This window comes from Macaca thibetana, chromosome 8 (genome assembly GCF_024542745.1).
Source record: "Macaca thibetana thibetana isolate TM-01 chromosome 8, ASM2454274v1, whole genome shotgun sequence".
NCBI classification, from domain to species: Eukaryota; Metazoa; Chordata; class Mammalia; order Primates; family Cercopithecidae; genus Macaca; species Macaca thibetana.
Window position 1 is genome coordinate 112,415,884 of NC_065585.1, and position 25,396 is coordinate 112,441,279.

At 37.3% G+C, this 25,396-nt stretch overlaps 1 protein-coding gene across 14 annotated transcripts in view; it reads right to left on the reverse strand.

The window, feature by feature from the left end:
- The window catches only part of WRN (WRN RecQ like helicase), a 139,077-nt gene that overhangs the window by 89,527 nt on the left and 24,154 nt on the right, over positions 1-25,396 (reverse strand). For 8 of the 14 annotated variants that reach the window (XM_050802422.1, XM_050802423.1, XM_050802412.1 and 5 more), the window contains 8 exons: positions 25,086-25,193; positions 24,349-24,461; positions 19,143-19,288; positions 18,514-18,662; positions 16,352-16,501; positions 15,096-15,165; positions 7,144-7,258; positions 1,807-2,236 (listed from right to left, as the gene is read on the reverse strand). In XM_050802422.1, the coding sequence (XP_050658379.1) occupies positions 1,807-2,236; positions 7,144-7,258; positions 15,096-15,165; positions 16,352-16,501; positions 18,514-18,662; positions 19,143-19,288; positions 24,349-24,461; positions 25,086-25,181 (1,269 nt within the window). In that variant the 5' untranslated portion in view covers positions 25,182-25,193. Of the gene's footprint in view, positions 1-1,806; positions 2,237-7,143; positions 7,259-15,095; positions 15,166-16,351; positions 16,502-18,513; positions 18,663-19,142; positions 19,289-24,348; positions 24,462-25,085; positions 25,258-25,396 lie in introns of all 14 variants that reach the window. The other 6 variants (XM_050802413.1, XM_050802416.1, XM_050802414.1 and 3 more) reach the window with 2 other exon arrangements.

Genomic DNA, 25,396 nt, shown 5'->3' on the forward strand with positions numbered 1-25,396 from the left:
TCTACTAAAAATACAAAAATTAGCCAGGTGTGGTGGCGGGTACCTATAATCCCAGCTACTTGGGAGGCTGAGGTAGGAGAATCACTTGAATTAGGGAGGCGGAGGTTTCAGTGAGCTGAGATTGTGCCACTGCACTCCAGCTTGGGCGACAGAGCTAGATTCCATCTCAAAAAAAAAAAAAAGTCATGAAATCCTGGTAATTCTATAATACTATATGAAACATATCACTTAAAGTGTATACCTAATAAAAATTCCTAGAATATCAAAGGGAAATGCAGATGTTAGCAAAAACTGATATTTCCCAGAAGGGGAACATCCTTTATGAATGGTTGGTATGAGAATATTTTGAAAATCATTTTAAAATGAAATGCATGTATATACTGATGGAAGTGATTACTAATAGTTACCAAAATATAGATAATTGCTCAAATACTAAAATTATTGTTGCCATTAGAAAAATGATGGTGAAATAACTCTAATTAAATGGTCAAATCTAACCTTTTTTTTTTTTTTTTTTTTTGAGACGGAGTCTTGCTCTTTCGCCCAGGCTAGGGTGTAGTGGTGCAATCTCAGCTCACTGCAAGCTCCGCCTCTTGGGTTCACACTATTCTCCTGCCTCAGCCTCCTGAGTAGCTGGGGCTACAGGCGCGCACCACCACGTCCGGCTAATTTTTTTGGATTTTTAGTAGAGACGGGGTTTCACCGTGTGAGCCAGGATGGTCTCGAGCTCCTGACTTTGTGATCTGCCCACCTTGGCCTCCCAAAGTGCTGGGATTACAGGCGTAAGCCACTGCGCCTGGCCTCAAATCTAATTTTTTTAAAAACTTATTTATCGTGAAATGAAATATAAAATTTCAGAGAATATAGGCAACAAGTAATTTTGTAAACTAATGAAAAACAAATGAGAAATTAAGAAATTAATTTAATGAAGAAGTTAAGGGAAAAAAATCTGACTCTGAGATGACAGTAAAACTATAGTGTCAGGCAAAAGCATCAGGAGTTTATTAGAAACCCTCTTACATGAGCAAGTAAAGAAATTCTGGACCAGGCACAGTGACCCACACTTATAATCCCAACACTTTGGGAGGTCAAGGAAGGTGGATCACTTGAGTCCAGGAGTTGGAGACCAGTCTGGGCAACAGAGCGAAACCCCATCTCTACAAAAAATTACAAAAATCAGCTGAGTGTAGTGGCCCAGGCCTGTGTTCCCAGCTACTAGGGAGGCTGAGGTGAAAGGATCACTTAAGCCCAGGAGTTGAAGGCTGCAGGCAGCCAAGATCGCACCACTGCACTCCAGCTGGGGTGACAGAGCAAGACCCTGTCTCAAAAAAAAAAGAAAAAAGAAAAAAAGTCTGTATAAAGAAATAAAATACACCCCCAAAAATCAAAGTCAGAAGAGTAAACACTAGTAGATATGAAGAGAATCCACAAAAAGCAGAGATATTATGAAAAAAGCATACGAAATTATAAAATAGTGAACTACTACAAATGTCTGTTGACACTATAAAATCTTTCCACTACACAATGCTGCACATCATACTAAGTCAGGAGCAGCAAACTATGGCTCACAAGCCAAATATGGCCCACTATCTGTTTTTATAGATAAAGTTTCATTGAAACACAGACAGGCACAATTGTTTACATTTGTCTGTGGCTGCTTTCACACTACAATAGCAGAACTGAGTAACTGCCACAGAGACTGAATGTCCCACAAAGCCTAAAATATTTACTATCTGCCCCTTTACAGGAATAAAGTCAGCCAGACCCTACTAATAACTAAAAATGTGCTTCCTCTTTATTTAGTACCTCAGTAGATTTATAAGCAATATCACTAAGATATTTTTCCTGAGCCTGCTGTTCCAAAATTTGGAGTTCATGTTCTGTAATATCTAACGACATCAAACAAGCTCTTTCCATATTCTCTTTCAATTTATTGTCTTCTACTCCTTCTTCAAATCCATCTTCTTTTCGTTCCACTTTATTTCCAAGTACATCTTCTCCACCATGTTTAGCTAAATGATCAAGTGTTGGGTCCCATGTTTCATCTTCAACATTAATAAAAATTTTATGTTCTCCAATTTGTTTCTGTTGTACTCCCCCAGTAGTTGAATCTTCAAAGGATAATAAGTTTAAATTATTGCTAGGCCTCAGTTCAGTCTCAATGTTAGTAGACCCAATTATCATCTTCCTCAGTGAATACAGATTTTCTGAAATATCCTTTAGTAAGATAGAAACTCTAAAAAAAATAGAAAGATTAATTGAACTTTAATTGCATTAACTATAAGGACAAATTGTGAAGCATTTTAATAAGTAAAAGCTTTCTAAGTTGACCTTCACTTAAAAGATCAATAGTATTAAGACTGTTCTTCATTCCCTAATGCCCACATATAATTACAGCTTACAGGCTACTCTCTAGCATCGAGGCACTTCTGTACCAACAGTTGACTTGTATGTTTACTAAGAGTCAGTAGTGCTTGATCCCAAATTTGTTTATGCCAACTATATATTTTTTTGTTGATTAATTTGATTAATTTAATTAATGTAAAGTAAGTTGATGATACATGATCACCAAAAAAAAAAAAAAAAAAAAAAACCTATTTCATTAAATTCTAAGTTGAATATACAGAAAGATTCTTTAAATTTCTTTTTTGTTAAAAAAAAAAAAAAAAGGTGTTTGATAAACTATGATAAAAGAACCCTAAAAGTCTCAAGGAAAATCATAATGCCTAGGACTCTACACTAAGATTACTTCAAGTGTCTTAATTTTTCACTCTGTCTTAAAGAATTGGAAATTGTAGATGGTACACTATAGGTGTGGTTTAAACAAGAAACACCATGCAGAACTCCAAAGAGCTGGCCTGTATATAACGAAAAAGCCTTGACATATACAAAAAGATTGGGAACAAACCAACATTAACATTTTAAGTTAAAAGAAAATTTGGGGCGGGCGCAGTGGCTCATGCCTATAATCCCAGCACTTTGGGAGGCTGAGGCGGGTAAATCACTTGAGGTCAGGAGTTCGAGACCAGTCTTGCCAACATGACAAAACCCTGTCTCTACTAAAAATACAAAAATTAGCCAGACGTGGTGGCACGTGCCTGTAATCTCAACTACTCAGGAGGCTGAGGCAGGAGAACCGCTTGAATCCCGTAGGCAGAGGTCCCAGTGAACTGAGGTAGTGCCACTGCATTCCAGCCTGGGCAACAAGAGCAATATTCCATCTCAAAAAAGAAAGAAAATTTGATGATCCCGTTTTGCCTAATTGTTTCACTTCACTGATCAATTACTAGTCCCAACTGGAACAAGTAAGAGTGTTTGTGCTCTAATTTGAAAATGATGCTGTTTTGCATCTCCAAAAATCTCGAAACTCTACATTTTTGGAACAGAAAAAATCAATTTCCCATCAGTAGGCAAATATAACAAGTGAGAAAATATGGATAGGATGCATATAAATAAATATGAGCTGAATTTCTTAGCTCCTTAATTGCAGCTGCTAATGTATAACATTTTAACTAAGTAAGTTTAAATGACTATATTATAACCCAACCTAGTTAGTTGGAATGGAAAACGACTGCTAGAGTGTAAAATCAGGCACAACATCTTGTCTATTTGTTGTAGAGCTTATTAAAGTACTTCATAAAAGCAGAAATTAGTGGAAGTGAAGGGATTATGATAGGCAGGGACTTGTTTTACTCCTTAATTAGTGATTTTGTTTAGGTCTTCTAATATTTATATATTTAATATCAATGCTTAATAAAATCTGACATGCCTTTTAAAATTTTATACTAATGACTCAAGTAAAAATTTGATCCTTCAGGGGAATAAACTACCAAAAGTGCTAAGTGGTTTCATGTGTTATTTCCAGTTACTTCTATCACTGAAAACACCACTCCAAAGTTGGGCTCAAGCTTAAGTAGACAAAGTCTACATTAACACAAACAAAATCAAGAGCAAAATTAAATTCAAAAACTAAAAACACACTAATGTTATCTAATTTAAACATTCTAAAATTCTATAAATCTTATAAAGAACTTTTAGCCTTACATGCAGCCACTCAAATGTTAAAATTACATGCAAATAGTTTAGTAGGAACAGGTATGTGATACAGTTTAATTGTTACATGGACAGGAAATGGTGTCACATACAAAACAGCAACAGTGGCACAGATTGACTATCAAGAGTGTAAGGGCTCATTTATCAGGCCCTGACATCAGGGAATATAACATGTGTTATGTAAGATAACTAATATTTACTCTAACAAATACCAAGGCTGTCCTGCCTTCTTCAGTAAGGCACGGTGTACTTTTCCTTCTTCTTCAGGATTGTTATTATGCATATTAGTAGCCTGCAGACAGCCTTAGCACCCAGGAGAATGTCAAGTACACGACAGCAATAGAAGAGATATATACTGAATTTAAATCAGTGACTAAGCAGTACTATACACTGCCAATACCTTCAGAGTCCACTGAAGCATAAAGCTGCTCCCTTCTGTAACAAACTTCAAACCGTTCTATTTTAAGAGTTCTTAGTTCGAATTTTTATAGTTTTGTTCACTCTTTCACAGATTGTCAGCTGTCACTTCCACCTACTGTCATGTGCATATCATTAGTTATTTACACCATTTTCACTTTAACTCGGTACCCAAGCTTGTGAAGCAAAACGTGGCCTCATGCACTCCACTGGAAATGCAGAAAGTAAGCTGGAATACATGCTTATAGCATTATTTTGACTGCTCAGAGGTCTTTTTCGTTCTCTCCTGGTTCTGAGGTGTCATCTAGATACATTAGATATTACTGTGGACTGGTTACAAAGAACATGAAATAAGAGACTAATTATTGTTTTCACACTAAAACTTCGCAAGACCCAGTTTTTCCCATTCCCAAGTTTTAAGAAAACCCATTTAGCTTCAATATGTAAAAAATAATTATATAAATTGATAATTCTTGTCATACCCAACTAAATCAGAGTCAAGGGCCAAGAGAAAAAAAGCACTCAAGGCACATAACATTACTTTAAGAATATAATTTTCTGGGAGCCTACTTTCTGAAACTGCCTATTATAACCTAAAACCAGTTTTATCTAATAGATACTGAAACAACCTGCTGCAACTCTAAGACTAGTTTTACCCACCACAGTCACTAACCAATTCAGAGCTTCCAACTCACCAAAATTTACTAGTGCCAAAGAACTTTCTGGAAAAACAATACGTAACATTTTCCTTTTTATATAACCTCCAAACTTCTCTTCGTTGTTCAGAGATACCAAAGACCACCCAGTCTGTGTATATGCCCCAAATTTAATTCTTGCTTCCCAAATAAAACATTTTCAATTTAATGATCTGTCTCTATATTTTACTTGACTTCAACAGATATTACGAAGCAAAGCATTAAGCATATGTGATTTACATCCAGTAGATATTTTAATTGCTAGTACAAAAATCTGAAATGCATGTAAAAGTCACGTAAAAGGTGACTGCTCTAATTTCATGGAGGGAAAAATGTATAAATGAGTAAGAAATGGCTTTACTAGTATCCTCCCCCATTTAAAGTTATATCTTTCAGGCCGGGCATGGTGGCTCACGCCTATAATCCCAGCACTTTCGGAGGCTGAGGCGGGCAGATCATGAGGTGAGGAGATCGAGACCATCCTGGCTAACATGGTGAAACCCCGTCTCTACTAAAAATAAAAAAAAATAGACGGGCGTGGTGGCGGGTGCCTGTAGTCCCAGCTACTCGGGAGGCTAAGGCAAGAGAATGGCGTGAACCCGGGAGGCAGAGCTTGCAGTGAGCCGAGACTGTGCCACTGCACTCCAGCCTTGGCGACAGAGCGAGACTCCGTCCCAAAAAAAAAAAAAAAGTTACATCTTTCAGAAATTCTCCAAGTTGCATTAAAAATTACCAAAACAGGGCCAGGCGCGGTGCCTCACGCCTGTAATCCCAGCACTTTGGGAGGCCGAAGCGGGTGGATCGTGAGGTCAGGAAATTGAGACCATCCTGGCTAACACGGTGAAACTCCGTCTCTACTAAAAATAGAAAAAAATCAGCCAGTCATGATGGCGGGTGCCTGTAGTCCCAGCTACTCAGGAGGCTGAGGCAGGAGAATGGCCTGAACCTGGGAGGCGGAGGTTGCAGTGAGCTGAGACTGCACCACTACACTCCAGCCTGGGTGACAGAGCCAGACGCCATCTCAAAAAAAAAAAAAAAAAAAGAAAAAGAAAAAAAAAATTACCAAAACAAATTCTAGGGGGACAAATTACTTTGACAAAAAAGCTAAATTTATATATCATGGTTTTAAATCTCAATCAAATCTATCACAAATCTTATCCAGAAAAGCATACATTAACTGCACTTTTTCAGTCAGAATTCTTTCTATTTCAAGTAAGAGTTTCACATTTCTACAAAGTATTTTTTGGCCCAAAATTACATTACCACATTCTAATTGTTCATTGTTCCAGAGCATTCCTGCTTTTAGAGATTTAACAAGGAAGTCATCCTGCAATTAAGGCCAGGACAAGGTCTGATTCCAAAAAGACACAGCACCTGTATTCCAAGATCTATTAATCTGTATAACATTTGATCCAACTTTTTTAAGTTACCTAGTGCTTTAGCTATAAAAGAATCTCTAAAATTGCAATGTCTTTTGTTCTAATAATCTATTTAATTAAGTAGAATTCTTAAGTAATAATCAGATAATAACAGAAAATGAGGCTACTAAGTATGAAGTTGCTTTTGGTCACTATAGATTTCAAGTGACCAAACTATAAATGTTATCAAATGAAAGATACTCATTAACAGAAAGAAAATGACAACTTTGAATCTTAAATATTTTCCTTAATGTATACTTATTTTGCTTTCATAAAAAATATAATATAGATATAATTTCAAAATGTATAATATGAATACAATTTCTATTCCTTTGTTTCATAAAACATCGTACAAAGCAGACAGAAAAGGCTTAAACCTTCGGATTCACTATTTAACAACTGGAAAGATAGCTCTCAAATTTATGCATCAGTCTGTGTGTGGGTATTCAAGCAAATTTCTATGAGTCAACCTTAATAAATAGTATTCTTCACATACAGGAAAATGTAATTTAAAAAAAACAGAATTGATTTAAATTCAAAAAAAAACGGTAATATTTAACCTCTGTGGGTTTTCCAATTTACTGAAAGCATCAGGAAGATGCTTAGCCAGATCCATCACTTCCTCAGAGATTGAAGTCAACTGTTTGTTCATGTCGCTAAGTAGGATTTCTTCCTCTAGGAGAAAAAAAAAAAAAAATCAATATTAATTTTCAAACCACAAAGCAGAGATATTCATTCAGCCACTTCATTAAATAATATTAGGGCTCAAATTTTCATTTTCTTTCCTTAAATGAATTCCAACAAAAAGACCTTCTTATTCAATCCCCAATTTGCCTCAGTTGCTTTCCCTCTCTTTCAAATTTGTACTGTTTCAATTTAAAGTAAATTACAAATGATCTGCAGTCATATGTATTATAACCCAGCAGTTATTGGCCTAGGCAGAAGGAGAAGGTGGAAATGAGAATCTGAACCCGTCTGTACTATTGCAAAATCAGAAGTCAGTATAACACCATGTATGCTGCTACTTAATAATACTGTTTAGTAAACACAGCCTTCTCCAACAGTCATCCCTCATGCCTTCATTCCCAGTCATCACCAAAATAAAATGCAAGCCCTTCCTTTTTTTTTTGAGACAGTCTCACTCTGTCGCCCAGGCTGGAGTGCAGTGGCGCGATCTCGGCTCACTGCAACCTCCACCTCCCGGCTTCAAGCGATTCTCATTCCCTAGCCCCCGGAGTAGCTGGGACTACAGGCATGTGCCACCATGCCCAGCTAATTTTTTTTTTTTTTTTTTTTGGTATTTCTAGTAGAGACAGTGTTTCGCCATGGTGGCCAGGCTGGTCTCCAACTTCCGGCCTCAAGTGATCCGCCCACCTTGGCCTTCCAAACTGCTGGGATTACAGGCATGAGCTACCAACCCGGTCAAAATAAAATGTAAGCCTTCCTAATCAGTGATCATCTTCCAAATTCTCAACTTCATCCTGCCTGGTACATCATTTGCCATCAACAGCACAAAGCCTGCCCTGCTTTACCAAACACTTCTCCTGCTTAGAATTTATTCATCATCATTTCTCTTGTCCTTCAAAAGCTCATCTCCTCTGAAGCCTATGAGATAGAGCTACATAACCTGCTATTTGTGATTACTACAGTTATCTTGTCATCTCCAAACTGCATCCTTTCATCCCTTAGAGATCTTAACGCCTGATTCATTAACTGACTTTCCCTCCACTACTATTCCTGTGATAACTGCCAGTGACTTCAACATCCACAGGCCAGTTCCTTGACCCCTGCATTTCCGACAATCTTTTCTTCAACAGACCTTAGCCACTCCATTCCACAGTCATACTGTTGACCTTATAATTGCCAATAAAATCACCACTTCCAGACTTCAACTGTAAGCCTTCCACCCTGAGAACACCAGCATACCTATCTTTCCTTCCAGCATGCTTTCCCCAACAATACTTTGACACTTGCAGAACCAAATGCATTGATCCTATCACCTTTTCCTTACCTATCGCCCTCCCTACTCCCACTCCCCACTGAGCCTTCCATTTCTCTCTTACCCACAATACAGTAATCATTCCTTTGTATCTATAGACTCTCAACTCCTTTGCTCTTCCCTCCCTCCATGGTAATTACCTGGCAAAACCTCTAGTCTTAATAAAACCCACTTTTTTTTTTTTTTTACCTACCTGAGGCCTACACCCAAGCAGTTGAACATAGTTGAAAATAAAGCACATCGATGATGACACAAGTTATTTTAAACTCAGGACACAGATTTCAAACGCACCCTCAGCCCTGACTGTTAATTCTTCTGTTTCCCACTCTCAAAATGACTATTTCAAACATCTTCCTTTCTTTGTGAACCTCCAACACCTGTGAGAACAACTTCACCTCTTATTTCACTAAGAAAAATGAAACAATAAGAGAATTACCTCATCTTCCCACTTTTCAATTTGCTATTCAGTCTTCAGATCTCTACTCCCATTTATAGCAAAATTCCTTGAAAGAGTTGTCTATACTCACTCTCTCAAATTTTCTGCTCCCATTTCCTCCCAAACCAACTCCAACTAAGTTTTCACCCAAATCAGTAGAGCAAAGCTGCTTTTGAAAAGGTTACTGATGGGCCGGGCGTGGTGGCTCAGGCCTGTAATCCTAGCACTTGCAAGGCCAAGGCGGGTGGATCATGAGGTCAAGAGATCTAGAGCACCCTGGCTAACATGGTGAAACCCCATCTCTCCTAAAAATACAAAAAAATTAGCCAGGTGTGGTGGCCGGCGCCTGTAGTCCCAGCTACTCGGGAGGCTGAGGCAGCAAAACAGCGTGAACCCAAGAGGCGGAGCTTGCAGCGAGCCGAGATTGCGCCACTGCACTCCAGCATGGGCGACTGAGCAAGACTCTGTCTCAAAAAAAAAAAAAAAGAAAAGAAAAAGTTATTGATGGCCTCTACACCATCCAACCTAACTTAATTCTAGACTCTCATCTTACTCAACTTCTCCAAATGATTTAAAGCAACTGACAACTTCTTCCTATTTAAAACATTTTCTTCAGGTGGCTTCAGAACTAAACACCTCCTGTACTTCCCTCCTTCATTAGTGGTCCTTCCAGTCCTCTTTGCTGCTCTCTCCTCATCTTCCCAACCTCTAAATGCTGGTGTGCCTTTGAGGTCAATATCACGTTTATTCTTTATTTCATTCACTCCCTATTTTATCTCATTCAGTCTCACTGCTTTAACTACCATCGGATCTGAATTACATCTCCAACCTCAACCTTGAACTTTGGGATCATATTTCCAACTAAGACATTCTCTTGGATACCAATAATCATCTAAAACTTAGGATATGCAACTCTGAAATCTAAAGTTTTCTCACCCAAACCTGTTCTTCTCATAATCTGTCCACTATAACTGACCTTTCCATTCATCAGATGATCTGACCAAAATATCTTAACGTTCTATCAATCTTCACACCTCACCCCTTACAGGGAATTCATCAGCAAATCCCTCACAATATATATCTTCCAAATATCTACAGAAGCTACCACTTCTCATCACCTCTATTGCTACCAGTCTAATCCAAACAATTATTGTCTATTGCCTGGGCTGTTACAATAGCCTCCAAACTCTCTGCCAAAATGCCCTGGGGCTAAACATTTTTCCTTTTACGACAACCAGAAAAATCTTTCTAAAATAAAATTTTAATTATATAATTATTCTGCTCCAAACCCCCTATGGGTTTCCCATCACCCATCATCGTATTTATTTTCATTAATAAGAAATGAAGTCAGATCCACAGCCTACAAGGCCCTACGTGATGTGGCCCAAGTTCCTTTTCTAGCCTCATTTCCTGCCACTCTTACCCTCACTCATTTCATTCAGTTATATGCACTGTTCCTCCAAACAAGCCAGCCAATCACCCTAGGAGGTTTTGCACTTTCCTCCCTCTAATCCTGCTATGGTCTTCCTTCAGATAACCACACGGCTCCCTCACTTCACCCAAAGGAAATGAAGGGGTGTGGTTCGTTTGGCTTGTAAATTTTCCCAAGCAACTCTAACAGTGCCTGACACATAAGCACCCAACAAATAAGTGTTATATGAATCAATAAACGTTCCCTTTCCAAACTAACCTTCTAGAAGAACAGTTGTTTACACATGCCTTAGTTATTTCTAAAACAACTAAAACAAGCTTCCAAGAAAATGTTGTTTTCAAGCCAGACGCAGTGGCCTGAAACCCAAGGTATTCAGGAGGCTGAGGCAGGAGGATCGCTTGAGGCCATGAGTCTGAGCCAGGCTGGGCAACATAATGAGAACCTGTCTCTGTTTCCACATTCCTTAGATCTAACTTACTCCTCTATTCACATTAATATGATTTCCTCCTACCTCATTCTCTTGCTATGGTTATAGGACCTTCATGTTACCAAAGACTGTGGACTCTTCTCTGTTTGAATAGCATATGCTCCAAATGACCACTCCTCAAAACACTCCTTTGCTACCCAGTACAGCAAAGCTATTGTTTAAAAGATGACAAATGATCGGCGCATTGCCAAATCTAATGATGAATTCTAAGTCCTCAGTTTCTCAAACTCTCAGCAGAATTTAAAACAGTTGATAGCATCCTCCTACTTAAAACATGTTCTTCACTTGGCTTTCTGCACACCACACCTCCTAATTTCCTCGATGTCTATGGCAACTCCTTTGGTGTCCCCTCCTCCACACAAATGTTCAACACTAAGAGTTCCTCAGGATTCTCAGTCCAAACTCTCTTAACTCAAACTGTCCTCTGCGCTACAGCCAACACAACTAATTCTTGCACCATCTCCACTTTGCTATCTTACAGGTCTCTCTCCCTTAACATACCTAAAATCAACTGTGTGACAATGCATCCCAAAATCTTGCTCTTCCTCAATGCTTTTCATTCCCGTTGCTTATGCCAACAACACAGGAATGATCCTTGACATGTGTCTTTCATCATTACCTCAAATTCCGTTGGTTTATTAAACGTATTTTGAGGCGGGGCATAGTGGCTCAATGCTTGCTCTATTAAATGTATTTTGAGGTCAGGTGTGGTAGCTCACGCCTATAATTCCAGCACTTTGGGAGGCTGAGGTGGGCGGAGGACTTGAGACCAGGAGTTCAAGACCAGCCTGGCCAACATGGCGAAACCCCATCTCCACTAAACATATAAAAATTAGCTGGGTGTGGTAGCAGGTGCCTGTAATCCCAGTTACTCAGGAGGCTGAGGCAGGAGAATCGCTTGAACCCAGGAGGTAGAAGATGCGGTAAGCCGAGATCACATCTAGCCTGGGTGACAGAGCAAGACTCAAGAAAAGAAAAAAAAAAAAATGAATTTTGAATCTGTCAACTTCTCTCCATTCTCAACACAATTAACCGATTCAAGTTGCCATTACCTCTCACTTGGATTATTGTCACAGCCTCCCAAAAGATATTCTTACTGTGACTCCTGCCTTCCTCCTACCATTCGTTTTTTATTCTAGAGCCCAAGTTCTTCTTTTTTTTAATGTAATTCATTGCTGTGTTTAAAACCCTCAGTCACTTCGATTGCTCTTGGGAGGAGATATAAACTTCTTACCATGGCCCATCTGCTTTCCTTTTTCTGCTTCGCCTTCATCCGCCCAGTCCTATTCAGTGTTCTACTGAACTACTTTCAATTACCTATAGACACCATAATTTCTCTTACCTCTGAAACTTGGCGCCTGTAATTTCCTGTACCCATTCTTTCCTATACTCTTCAGCTAGCTAACTTTTTTTTTTTTTTGAGACAGAGTCTCACTCTTGTCATGCAGGCTGGAGTGCAATGGTGCAATCTCAGCTCACTACAACCTCCGCCTCCCAGATTAAAGCGATTCTCCTGCCTCAATCTCCCAAGTAGCTGGGATTACAGGTGCCCATTACCACATCCAGCTAGTTTTTTGTATTTTTAGTAGAGATGGTGTTTGACCATTTTGGCCAGGCTGGTCTCGAACTCCTGACCTCAGGTGATCTACCCACCTTGGCCTCCTGAAGTGCTAGGATTACAGGCATGAGCCACTGCGCCCGGCCTTAGCTAACTCTTGCTCAGGTTTCAGGTCTGGCTTTTACCTGCACTTTCTCCAGGAAATATTCTATAATATTTCCCCCAATATGTGTCAGATGCCTCTTGGTGTGCTAACTACTGTACCTTGTTTTCCCATGACGTAAGACTCATCTCCCTGCAATTGCTTTTTTCACTCATCTATATCCCCAATAAAACTGTAGGCCCCTCAGGAAACAGACTATGCCTGGCTTGTTCACTAATGTATTCCCATATTGTAAAATGCTCAGCAATATTTAATAAATGAGTAAATGTATCTTTAACTACTATATCATTTGGTGTTTATTAGCTACCATCTTGGGAATAAGTCAATGGGGAAACAATGTGTAAACATTCTTTTATGTTCTAATCTTTTTATCCTTTAACAAGAAGAAAAAAACAGTCTAATAATAAAAAGCGAAAGAGAAAAGTGATCATTTGAAAATATCATCCATATGTACATGAAGAAAATTAGAGAACAGTGATGCTGATACTTCTGGCTAAATAACAGAAAGGAAGGGAGGGAGGAAGGAAGGCAAAAAGATGGTATTCTTGGTTATTAGGTTGGTGCAAAAGTAACTGTGGTTTTTGCCATTAAAAATTACCAAAACCGTAATTGTTTTTGCACCAAACTAATACAATTCACTGGAATCTGAGTCAAGATGTCACAATATACTCACATATATAATGTAATAAAGGGAAAAAAAAGTGAAGGTCAAATAATGTAGTATTACAATGTAGCATTACAATGACAGGTACACAGATACCAGGACTTCCAGTATTGTGTTATTAATATGTATTACTTTAGTGAAAAATATAGTAAACATTCCTTGGAAGCATTTTCATCAAAATTGCACATGTAACAAAATTGTACATGTAACCTACATGCAATTCCACAAACCATAAAGCCAAAAATTCATAAATCTCCTCTGTTGAATTTTAGTTTTATTATGAGTTAAATAAGTTCTTACATACTGTTTCCCTAATCAGCTTAAAAAACCTATCACCTGCCTCAGTTAATTAACATACAGTCATTCCTCTGTATCCTTGAGGGATTGGTTCCAGGAACCTCCCCATCACTGATATCAAATCCATAGATGATCAAGTCTCTTACATAAAATGCTGCAGTATTTGCATATAACCTATACACATTATCCTGTATACTTTAAATCATCTCCAGATTTCTTATAATACCTTATACAATGCCTACACATCACTTCATTCATATGGATTCAGTGTGGTACTCCACGCAGTAAATTCAACTTTTCCTTTTTTAAACTGTGAATTTTTTTTTTCCGGCTGGAATGTTCTCAATCTGCGATTGGCTGAACCCACAGATGCAGAACCCAGGGATATGGAGGCTGACTCTAAGTTACAGCCACAAGACCTCTGACTACAGAGAACCAGCAGGCATTCATCAGAAGTGGCTCTCCAGGGAGGGGAAGTAAGAATAAAGACTCTTCTACCTTAACATACAAAGGAGGACCTGCCACCCACAGAGGCTCTGAATCCCTTCTCAATGACAATTATAAAGAATATCATATCATTTTATATGAGGCAGTCATGCCATATTTTTAAGAGTATTTAGCAAAATGGTCTAATTTAATTAACATCTTAACAAACACAATCATTTAAAACCGCCAAAAAGAAACTACAAGAATAGTGATAACTTTATTATCAATACAGATGTTTTGAATAGTTTGTCCCTTTAGGTGTTCACAATTATTCTATAAAACAGACACTATGCTAGTATCTCCACATTCCACCCTTGGAGAAACAGGTACATCCCAGGTCACATGGCTGGGATTCACATTGGTCTGTGCAACAAAAAGCCTGGGCTCACCCACTCCACTACGTGGCTCCTTCTGCACTCACTGGCCTATCAAGACCTCTAAAAACAGCACTGAGTTTGGATGACATGTCCATTATTTTTAGAGAAAAATCACAGAAAAAAATTAGAAATGTAAACCAGTATGTTAGAAAGCACTGTAAAATGCTCAACAATATTTAATAAATGAATAAATATATCTTTACCTACTTTCTCATTTAGTGTTTATTAGCTACCATCTTGGGGATAAGCCATCTCATATGTTTTAAAGTATTATATAGAAAGCATTTCAAATACTTATAGCAAGGACGTATCATCTCCAGACAGGGAGAAAGCTGGCTGTGTCACTGCTATTATGAAAGCCACAAAGCCCCAACTCTAGAAGCCAAATACATAGCAATGCTACAAAGTAAAAGAAGTAAGGGCTGCTTTGCCACAAGTAACAAAGATGAAACACTAATCTTGGGCCCTGATGGATCCCACCCTAATGTCAGGAATACTCAGACATTCAAGAAGTTATAGCACTAAATGCTTTGCAAATACGTGAATATTGTCTTTTTGGAGATAACCCTCACAAAAGAGTGAATTCACATTTTATTTATGGATCTTAACATACCTTTATTTATAGCAAACCTTTGCACAGCATCATCCAAAATTTCTAAATTTCGGTAAATAATAAAACCAGCCTATAAAAAAACAGAAAAATTTAAAAAGTGTCCTAAAGATCACTGAAATAAAACAGTAAGTCCCATCTTCAGAAAAATCGAAGAGAATGATTCGCAAAGCACCCAAACATGGAATTCAACCTATTATGTGACACAAATATCAATATGTCCTCATTTAATAATCATACCAATTGTGAAAATTGAGAAAGTAAGCTGCCTAAGCCTTAAAAGTTTGTTTTCACTTTTTCACACTCAATATTACACACAATATCCAAATAAAATAACCTATAACGGAATCTAACAAAATGCAATCTAGTGAGAGAAATCCTATTTAAATCAGCTGAGAATGTTAGTCAGTATATGAAGAGTCCTCCTTCTAAGTCCTGTTAACAAGAACAATCAAGTCACATTGATTTTTCATGAATAAAAATGCTACAGAACTTGTGCTAGCTCTCAGCAAGTTTGGGGATATCTTTTAAAGGAAAATTATCATCCAATTTTCCTAACAAAAGTGAATTGTTGCTGGTTACAATTCAAAGGAGTTTCCATTCCTTTGATAGATGCAAAGGAGAAACAATAAAATATTCATCTACAAATGATAGCATGAATTAGGAGAAAACAAATTCACTGTGGAATAAAATACGTTTCTTAAAAAACACACAATAGTGCTAGATATAAAGAAAAGCCCAGATTTCACTACATACAAACATGTAAATATAAAAATATATCTAATGGCAGCAACAAGCTAAATTTGGAGGCAATTTTTCTAAAATTTCACCACATTTTATGTATAAATATAGGAAATAAGGCCAGTTTGAAAATAGAAACTGTACTATAATTATTTTCATTCTGAATTGTTTATATATCAAATCCATCATCAGTACTATTTGTGCTTGCTCAGCCTGGGTTTCTTAGCCTTTCATGTTTTCAGCAAGTTCACATTTTTTTTTACATACAAATTAGACATTAATTTGGCTTCATGACAATGAAAATAACTAGCATTGAACAATCTGTTGATTGGTACTTGCTAACTAATATCGAGAATGAACACTTTCACTAAATGTCTTCCTAAGCATTTTTCAATGCCAAATTGATATAAAATATTTTGGTAGAGTTTCTGCCACTACTACAATAAAATTTTTCTAAAGTCATTTATAATAATGTTTTTAAAACACATCACAATTTCTAAAGATCTTTAAGCACGTACATAAGCATCAGTGGCTGCATACAGTTTCTGGTCCTCAGTGAGAGGAAATTTACTCCAATTGCTACAGCGGATAGACTTGTCTTTCAGAAGCTGTTTACCTAAGAGGTGTTTAACCAGACCGCTGAGGCTCCAGGTCTCTGTACATTTCAACTAGAAATGATGAAAAAGCAACACAGTAAAAATCAGTTCCTGTTTTCAGGTATTAACAAATGACATCAAATGAACATACCACAGATAAAATTAGGAAATGTTATACCAAAATACAACCCACAGACAGCCTTCAACCAATTCCCTGTCACTAAAAGCCTCATATGCAGTCCACATTGTAAGAATTTAATTCTAGAATTTCCCTAATGTAGGTATTAAAATTCTTGGACTTTAAAAGTACTGTTCATGAAAAAAAGCTGGTTAGTAGTCTTTCTACCTCCCAGCCAAATGAATAGTTGGCTAAATATGAGAATTTAATTTAATGACTTCATTAATAAAATATGTGAAATATAGGTGATGGAACTGAGAGCCAAACTTCCACTAAGAGCACTGTAACACAAGAGCTCCATTATGCTCTCCTTTAAATTAAAAAAAAAATTTTTTTTGAGTTACTGGTATAAATGTATTAAAAATATACACCTAAAACACAATTTTACATTTGCAAATATATGAATGTGAAAGAGTACCAAGAACTGGGAGGAAGGGAAGGAGAAGGCTTGCTTAAATAAACTGTATGTAATCCCAGCACTTTGGGAGGCCGAAGCAGGTGGATCACACGGTCAGGAGATCAAGACCATCCTGGCTAACACGGTGAAACCCCGCCTCTACTAAAAAAAATACAAAAAATTAGCTGGGTGTGGTGGCACGCCTGTAGTCCCAGCTACTTGTGGGGCTGAGGCAGGAGAATCACTTGAACCCAGGAGGCAAAGTTTTCAGTGAGCCAAGATTGCACCACTGCACTCCAGCCCAGGCAACAGAGCAAGACTGTGTCTCAAAAAGAAAAAAAAAGAAAGAAAGAAAGAAAGAAACTGTATGCTGGCCAGGTGCGGTGGCTTATGCCTGTAATCTCAGCACTTTGGGAGGCCAAGGCAGGCAGATGACCTGAGGTCAGGAGTTCGAGATCAGCCTGACCAACATGAAGAAACCCCATCTCTACTAAAAACACAAAATTAGCCAGGCTTGGTGGCGCATGCCTGTAACCCCAGCTACTCAGGAGGCTGAGGCAGGAGAATCACTTAAACCCGGGAGGTGGAGGTTGCAGTGAGCCGAGATCGTACCATTGCACTCCAGCCTGGGCAACAAGAGCGAAACTCCATCTCAGGGGAAAAAAAAAAAAAAAAAACTGTATGCCAAGACAGTGGATTAGAACTAAAGGTTTTCCATTGTGGAAGGCTATGTAGCAATTCCTCAGAGACCTAAAGAAAGAAATACTATTTACCCCAGCAATCCCACTACTGGGTATATACCAAAAGGAATATAAATCATTCTGTTACAAAGACACATGCACGCATATGTTCACTGCAGCACTATTTACAATAGCAAAGACATGGAATCAGCCTAGATGCCCATCAATGATAGACTGCATTAAAAAAAAAAAAATGTGGTACATATATATCATGGAATAGTATGGAATAGTATGCAGCCATTTAAAAAAAAAAAAAAACAAGATCATGTTCTTTGCAGGGACAGGGATGGCATTGGAGGCCATTATCCTTAGCAAACTCATGCAGGAACGGAAAAGCAAATACCGTATGTTCTCACTTGTAAGTGAGATCTAAATGATAAGAACACATGGACACATAGAGGGGAACAACACACACTGTGGGTGGTGGAGAGTGGGAGAAGGGAGGAAGAGAATCAGGAAAAATAACTAATGGGTACTAGGCTTAATACCTGGGTGATAACCTGTACAATAAACCCCCATGACACAAGTTTACCTATGTAACAAACATGCACATGTACCCCTGATCATGAAACAAAAATTAAAAAAAAAAAAAAAAAACCTAAACTAAAGGTTTTCATTATAGAACATTCACTTGGAACTTTTTTATTGCTACAAAAACATTATATAACTTAAACTATTTTTTCAAAAACTCTAACATTCAGATAGAAAGTACATTCTGTGCAACACAAAATTATCTTCATTATGAAAATTGTATATATATTGATTTTACCTTTTTATTGGCAACATCTGTCAACTCCACAAAATTCTTCAATTTGATATCAAAGTCACGTAGAAGTTTCCACTGATCTCCTTCAATTCCTACACCTGCCTTTTTAATTGCTTTATTTTCAAGCAACATTTTTAATCCCTGGGGGAAAACTGTAACATTTTCTTGTTATTTCCGTAAGTTCTGTCAAGTATGATGGATTTATGTCCTACTTCTTATACATACCAGGTTTATGTTTAAATTTGTATTTAACAGTAATCTTAAATTCAGAAACACATTCACCTTGAGTATGTCTTAACTAAAGCAAATGGTCCTGATTGATAAATGACAAGAAAAAATAATCAGTTTCAATGCCACTCCTGCTAGCAATAGCAGTATATATCCTGGTCAGTTAGCCCCTTAAAATTTCAGTTTTCTCTTCTCTAAAACAGAAAAAATGTCAATGCCTCACAGGTATGTTGTGAAAATTAAATAAAACAAGGAATGCGAGTGAATCAGGTAGAACATAAATACTTAAATAAATTTAAGATAATGAGAGAATGGCCAGCTAATAAAAGAACTTAATTTTATAGGGATAAAGTTGACATATTACAATTATCAGCCATAAAAAAATGAAATGAAGAGACACCAACCTGACATGGAAGAAATGTGGAACAAGTAACATTTGCTCTCAGAAACACACAACTGAATTAGCGCAACTTTGCCAAGTTTCCCTTTATTGTATAATGGTGGCCACTCCATGTCAAATCCCACGACATCCCCATCTGATAGACTCATGCTAAGGGGGGAAAAATCGTGTAAATTAATTATGTTAAAAATTTAAACTTCTGTATAATTAAAGACATAATTCAAAAATTAAAAGGCAATCACAGACAAGTTATCTGCAGCACATACAACTGATAATGAACAGCCAGAAAATATGTAAAATTGCTTGAAAAATAAGTATGAAAAGACAAATTATTCAGCAGAAAAATGGAGAAAAATATGAACAGGTAATTCCCAAAAGAAAATCCAAATGACCTATAAATCCAAAAGATATGGCCAGGTGCGGTGGTTTGCCCCTGTAATCTCAGCACTTTGGGAGGTCAAGGCAGGAGGACTGCTTGAGACTAGGAGTTTAAGACCAACCTGTGCAACACAGCACGTCTCTACCAAAAAAAAAAATTAAAAATTAACTGGGTGGGGTGGCACACACCTGTAAGTCCCAGCTACTCAGGAAGCTGAGGCAGGAGGATCACTTGAGTCCAGGAGTTCAAGGTTAACGTGAGCTATGATCACATCACTGCACTTCAGCCTGGGTAAAAGTACAAGACCCTGTCTCCAAGAAAAACAAAAATAAAAAATAAATTTTAAAAATCCAAAAAAAAATGTGAAGACACTGCTTCTCACTAGAAGTCAAAGAAATGCAAATTAAGTCTACATGATTTCACATCTATCTGACTGGTAAAAATTAAAGTTTCAGAATACCAAGTGTTAAAAAGATATCTATCAGTGGGGAATGTATAAATTGGTAAAATCCTTTTGGAAGAAAACTTTGACAATGACAATATCTAGTTGAAGGTGCATAAACACTATGGCCCGGCAAGTTTTGTCACAAATAAATGAAACCCTCAGATGTGTACAAACAGACATGTTTAAGAATGTGCATTGCAACACTGTTCCTACTGGCAAAACTTAGAAACAAACTAAATTTCCATTAACAAGAGAATGGACTGAACCAGCTGTTGCATAAGGAAACATTGTAAGATGTAACAGTTAAAATGTAACTACGCAGATCAACAAGAAAAATTCTCAAAAACATAGTGTTGAGTAAAAAAGACAAGTTGCAGAGTACACATAGTTTGTTAGCATTTTTTAAAGTTTTTAAATGGGCAAAATAACATTATATAATATTTTCAGATATAAAATTATTAAGTACTATTATAAAAACCATGTGAGCAGCCAGTGGCTCACGCCTGTAATCCCAGTGCTTTGAGAGACCAAGGCAGGAGGATCACTTGAAGCCAGGAGTTCAAAACTAGCCTAGGCAACATAGTGAGACCCTGTCTTTAAAAAATATAAATAAATAAATTAGCCAGGCATGGCAGCACATGCCGGTAGTTCTAGCTACTTGAGAGGCTGAGGTGAAAGGATCACATGAGCCCGTAAGGTTGAGGCTGCATTGAGTATGATCTCACCACCGCACTCCAGCCTGGATAACAGAGCAAGACCCTGTTTTTATTAAAAAGGGGAAAAAAAATGCACAAAACTCATAGAAGTTATCTCAGAGGGGCACAGGGGGAGAATCAGAAAGAACAAACATGGGGCTTCAGCTGTATTTTAATGTTTCATTTCTTGATAAAGAACTGAAGAAAACAGGCCAGGCGCAGTGGCTGACGCCTGTAATCCCAACGCTTTGGGGGGCCAAGGCAGGCAGATTGCTTGAGTCCAGGAATTCAAGAGCAACCTGGGCAACATGGCAAAAACCCCATCTCTATAAAAAAATACATATAAAAATTATTCGGGCGTGGTGGTGCATGCCTGTAGTCCCATCTACTCAGGGGGCTGAGGTGGGAGGATTACTTGAGCCCAAGAGGCGGAGGTTGCAGTGAACCAAGATCACACCACTGTCACTCCAGCACGAGCAACAGAGTAAGACCCTATTAAAAAAAAAAAAAAAAATTGAAGAAAATTAAGATTTGATAAACAAAGTGGGAGGAATATGCATATTTATTATATTGCTATCTATTGTTGTTGATACTTGCTTATTTAACAGTTGTTAAAAATTGAAAATATATTTAAAAAATAAAAGAAACTCAACTTCTGCTTCAGGCCAACATTATAACAAGGGAGGCCAGACTCACCCTCCCACCACAAACAAATCTAAACTTGGACAAAACATATAAAACAACTGTTTCGGATACTAGACAACAGGCAGTACAGGACTATGATCTCCAAGGGAAAGGAAATGAAGGGTGAACCTTACAGTTGCCCCACGTTCTTCCTGGGACCCATTGCAGACAACAGAACAGGGAGAAGAATCACAAGGAGAGCACTGAGTTGGGGAGACAGAGTTCAGAGCCCTGGAAGCTGAAGGACCTGGAACTGCTGGGGTAGAGTTCTGGAGAGGAGGAAGCTAGGCAGGAAAAGAGCTCCGGAAATCTTCCTAAGGGACTCCTTTGGTCTTTGCAGAATATGAAGACAAGCATGCATAGACCATTACTCTATGGGGCCGGGCAAATAACCATAAGCTGAATGATTCTCAGGACGGACTTACACAAAGGTAAGAGGCATTAAAGCTCTGAAAAGTCAGAGAACATATGGCTGATCACCAGAGGCAATCAACAAAGACTCCAGAAGGGTCACATCTTATTAGAAGGCTAAATTACCCTTAGACTAAAGGCAAATGTGGACCTTCCCTGATCAAGCTTGAAAATAAGCTTCAAAACATAAAGTTGATCTTCAAGTAACTTAGATGTCTGACAAAGTTCCTTTCTTTAAAGGAAAACAATAAAGTCTAACATTCTGCAAAGTAAAATCACAATGCCTAATCTAGAAAAAAAAAAAATTAACAGCTGTAAGAATAAACAGGAAAATATGACCCAAAACCAGGAGAAAAATCATCCAACAGAAAGAAAAAAATCCTAGAATAATGGAATTAACAGACAAGTACATTAAAACAGCTATTAAAAATATGCTAAATATATTTAAGAATTTCAAAAGAAACATGAATAATGAGAGCTAAAATGGAAAGAAAAAAAAAAAAGAACCAAATGGAACTTCTAGAGATAAACAAAATAATGTAGTATCTAAAAAAGAAATTCACAGGATGGTATAAACAAACCAGACACTATAGAAGAAAAAAATATAAGTGAACTTGAAGACATAGGAAACGAAACTATTGAAGCTATTCAAAATGAAGCACAGAAAGAAGAAAAGGACGAAAGAAAAAAAGACTAAAAGGAAACAGCCTCGGTGGCCTGCAACACAGTATCAAGCAATCAAACTTGTGTGTACTAAGAGTCCCAGAAAGTGAAAAGAATAACAGGATAGGAGGAAAAAAGATCTGAAGACATTTTTCAAATTTGACTAAAGGTATAAGTCCACGGATCAAAAAAATTCAATGAACTCCAAGCCAAATAAACACCAACCACATTACACAAGGGCACATCATAATCAAATTGTTGGAAATATGTGGTAGCAAAAATTTAAGGTATCTAGAGGAAGGGAAAGCAAACACAAAAACTCTGCCTGCCTTTTATAAAATACATAGAAGTCATCAAAACTACAATTCTTCAAGTCACTTTTGCTAATTGCCTTCAGAAATGACATACTGTAGCAAGGCTGAAGGTAACATGGTAGAGTTAATATGTAATCATAAACAACAGATTTTACCTCCTCTGTGAACTAATTCAGTATAATGAATCCCAAAGTGGCCAGATAACTATAGTAGAAGTAAAAACACTTGAATGTTATTTCTAGCTTATATCTACACCAGTAGACCATTAATAAATAGGTTAACTTACCTCTGCCTTTTGTTTGTTTGTTTGTCTGTCTGAGACAGGGTCTTGCCCTGTTGCCCAGGCTGGAGAGCAGTGGTGTGATCAAGGCTCACTGCAGCCTCAACCTCTTGGGCCCAAAACCTAGGCCTCCTGAGTAGCTAGGACCACAGACACCTGGATAATTTTTAAATTTTTTTTTATAGAGATGGGGTCTCACTATGGCTGGTCTCAAACTCCTGGGCTCAAGCGATCCTCCTGCCTTGGCCTCCCAAAGTGTAGGGATCATAGACATTAGCCACTGTGCCCAGCACCTCTGCTTTTTTTAACCCAATATGTAACAAATTTTTTCCTTTTTTTAAAGAAAAAAAAGACAGGTATAACAACTTCAAAAAAGATCTGAATGAATTCCTTATTACTTCTGTTTTATGCTTTGAGAGCCTTGGATTGCATTATTGCAGTCCTAATTTTACAAGGCAACCTTTAAAAATACTAACAGACATTTCTGTTTTTTGTGTGTTTGCGGGTTAGATTTTTGTTTTTTTGTTGTTGTTGTTGAGATGGAGTCTTGCTCTGTCGCCCAGGCTGGAGTGCAGTGGCACAATCTTGGCTCACTGCAACCTCCACCTCCCGGGTTCAAGCAATTCTCCTGCTTCAGCCTCCTGAGCAGCTGAGACTACAGGCGCCCACCATCACACCTGGGTAATTTTTTGTATTTTTAGTAGAGACGGGGTTTCACCATGTTAGCCGGGATGGTCTCGATCTCCTGACCTCGTGATCTACCCGCCTCGGCCTCCCAAAGTGCTGGGATTACAGGCCTGAGCCACCGTTATCTGGCCTCTAATGTTTAGTGAGAACATTTTTTAAGGATCATTTGTTAGAATTGTTGCTAATTAAACACAACAGAGCCAATCACAGCCATTATTCAATATTACTATGTTGATTATTTTTAATGAAATATAAAGGTGCATTTAAAGGTTAAATAATTTTTGCATTTTTTCCCTAAATTGGTAAAATAAACACAATATGTTCAGTAGCTCTATATATAACATCTTAAGTACTAAAAGTTAAAAAAACTGTCGTGCTCACTTCAGCAGCACATATACTAAAAAAGTTAAAAAAACTGTCTAAAGTAATAGAAAAGCATATGCATGAACAAACTGACAGATTACAAATTAATTCAGTGACTATTTTTTATTTGAAACGTAAAACTTGGTGATAGTCTATACATAGAAATAATTATCTATTGAACACACCTCAACTGTAAAACTCAGTATATTCACAAATATTACAATATTACCATAATAGTACCTTCTAAGGGTCCAAATTCAAATGAAATCAGGAAATTCAAATCACTTACCAAATATCTTCTGACAGGAAAGAGCAATCACTAGCGTCATAACTATACACAATGGATCCAGTGAATTCTAAGAAGGGGAGGTCGTCTTCAAAAACACTCTTCCGAACACATGCCTTGAGTTTAGTAAATTTCAAAACAGGCACAAAGTTCACATCAAATAACAAATGTTCACTGAAATAATAAAGTTCACTGAAGCATTCAATTTATAGTTCTAAGTTTTATCAATTAATGTTTTATAAACTAATGAAGTCATAAAGAAAACTAAACAAAGAAAAAGCCATCCCATTGTAAAATTATTTCTCCTAACAAGTTTATCTTTAAACCTCTAATCCCATTTTCATAAAAGCATTTATTTTCCTGAGTTTTTTTTTTCTGGTAATTATATTCATATTATAGCTGTAAGAATAATGTTGCCTTAAAATGCTTAAGGCTGGCTGGCAAACAAAAAATTCAACAAAGGTAATGTTGTCTAAATTATCTGAACTAGAACAAACTGGTAAAGTCAACCATGCAAACTGAATATAAAAAGAGAAAATGTACAGTAAGAATTCTCATTTTGTAAACCCAATTAAAGTTTATTCCAGTTTACCCTTTCAACAACTAGGTCCTGGTGCATTTAGACAACAGTAACTCTGACCTAAACAATGACTTGAAGTTTACAAGTAACAACTGACTCTTCGCACAGTCAAATATAAATTAAATTTCCCACCTAAAAGAATAGTCAATAAACAACATACCTTTCTTTCTTCTACAGCACATCTTTTATTCTGCACATTCATCCATTCAGGACATTTCCGCTGCCGTGAAGTTGTTTCCAATTTTTTTTCATTCATCTTTGAAATGTCCTATTTGCAGAGTCCAAAAAAACAATGTCTTCATGGGTAAATACAAAACAATATCTGAAAAAAACTGAGAGGTAGTACTGTCGATATGAATGAAAACCAAACATACATATTTAAAGTAAGTTATGACACCTAGGTCCAAGCATAAGTTATAAGAGCTAGAATTACAAAAGAAAACAGATACAATATGCTGCATCTAATAATTA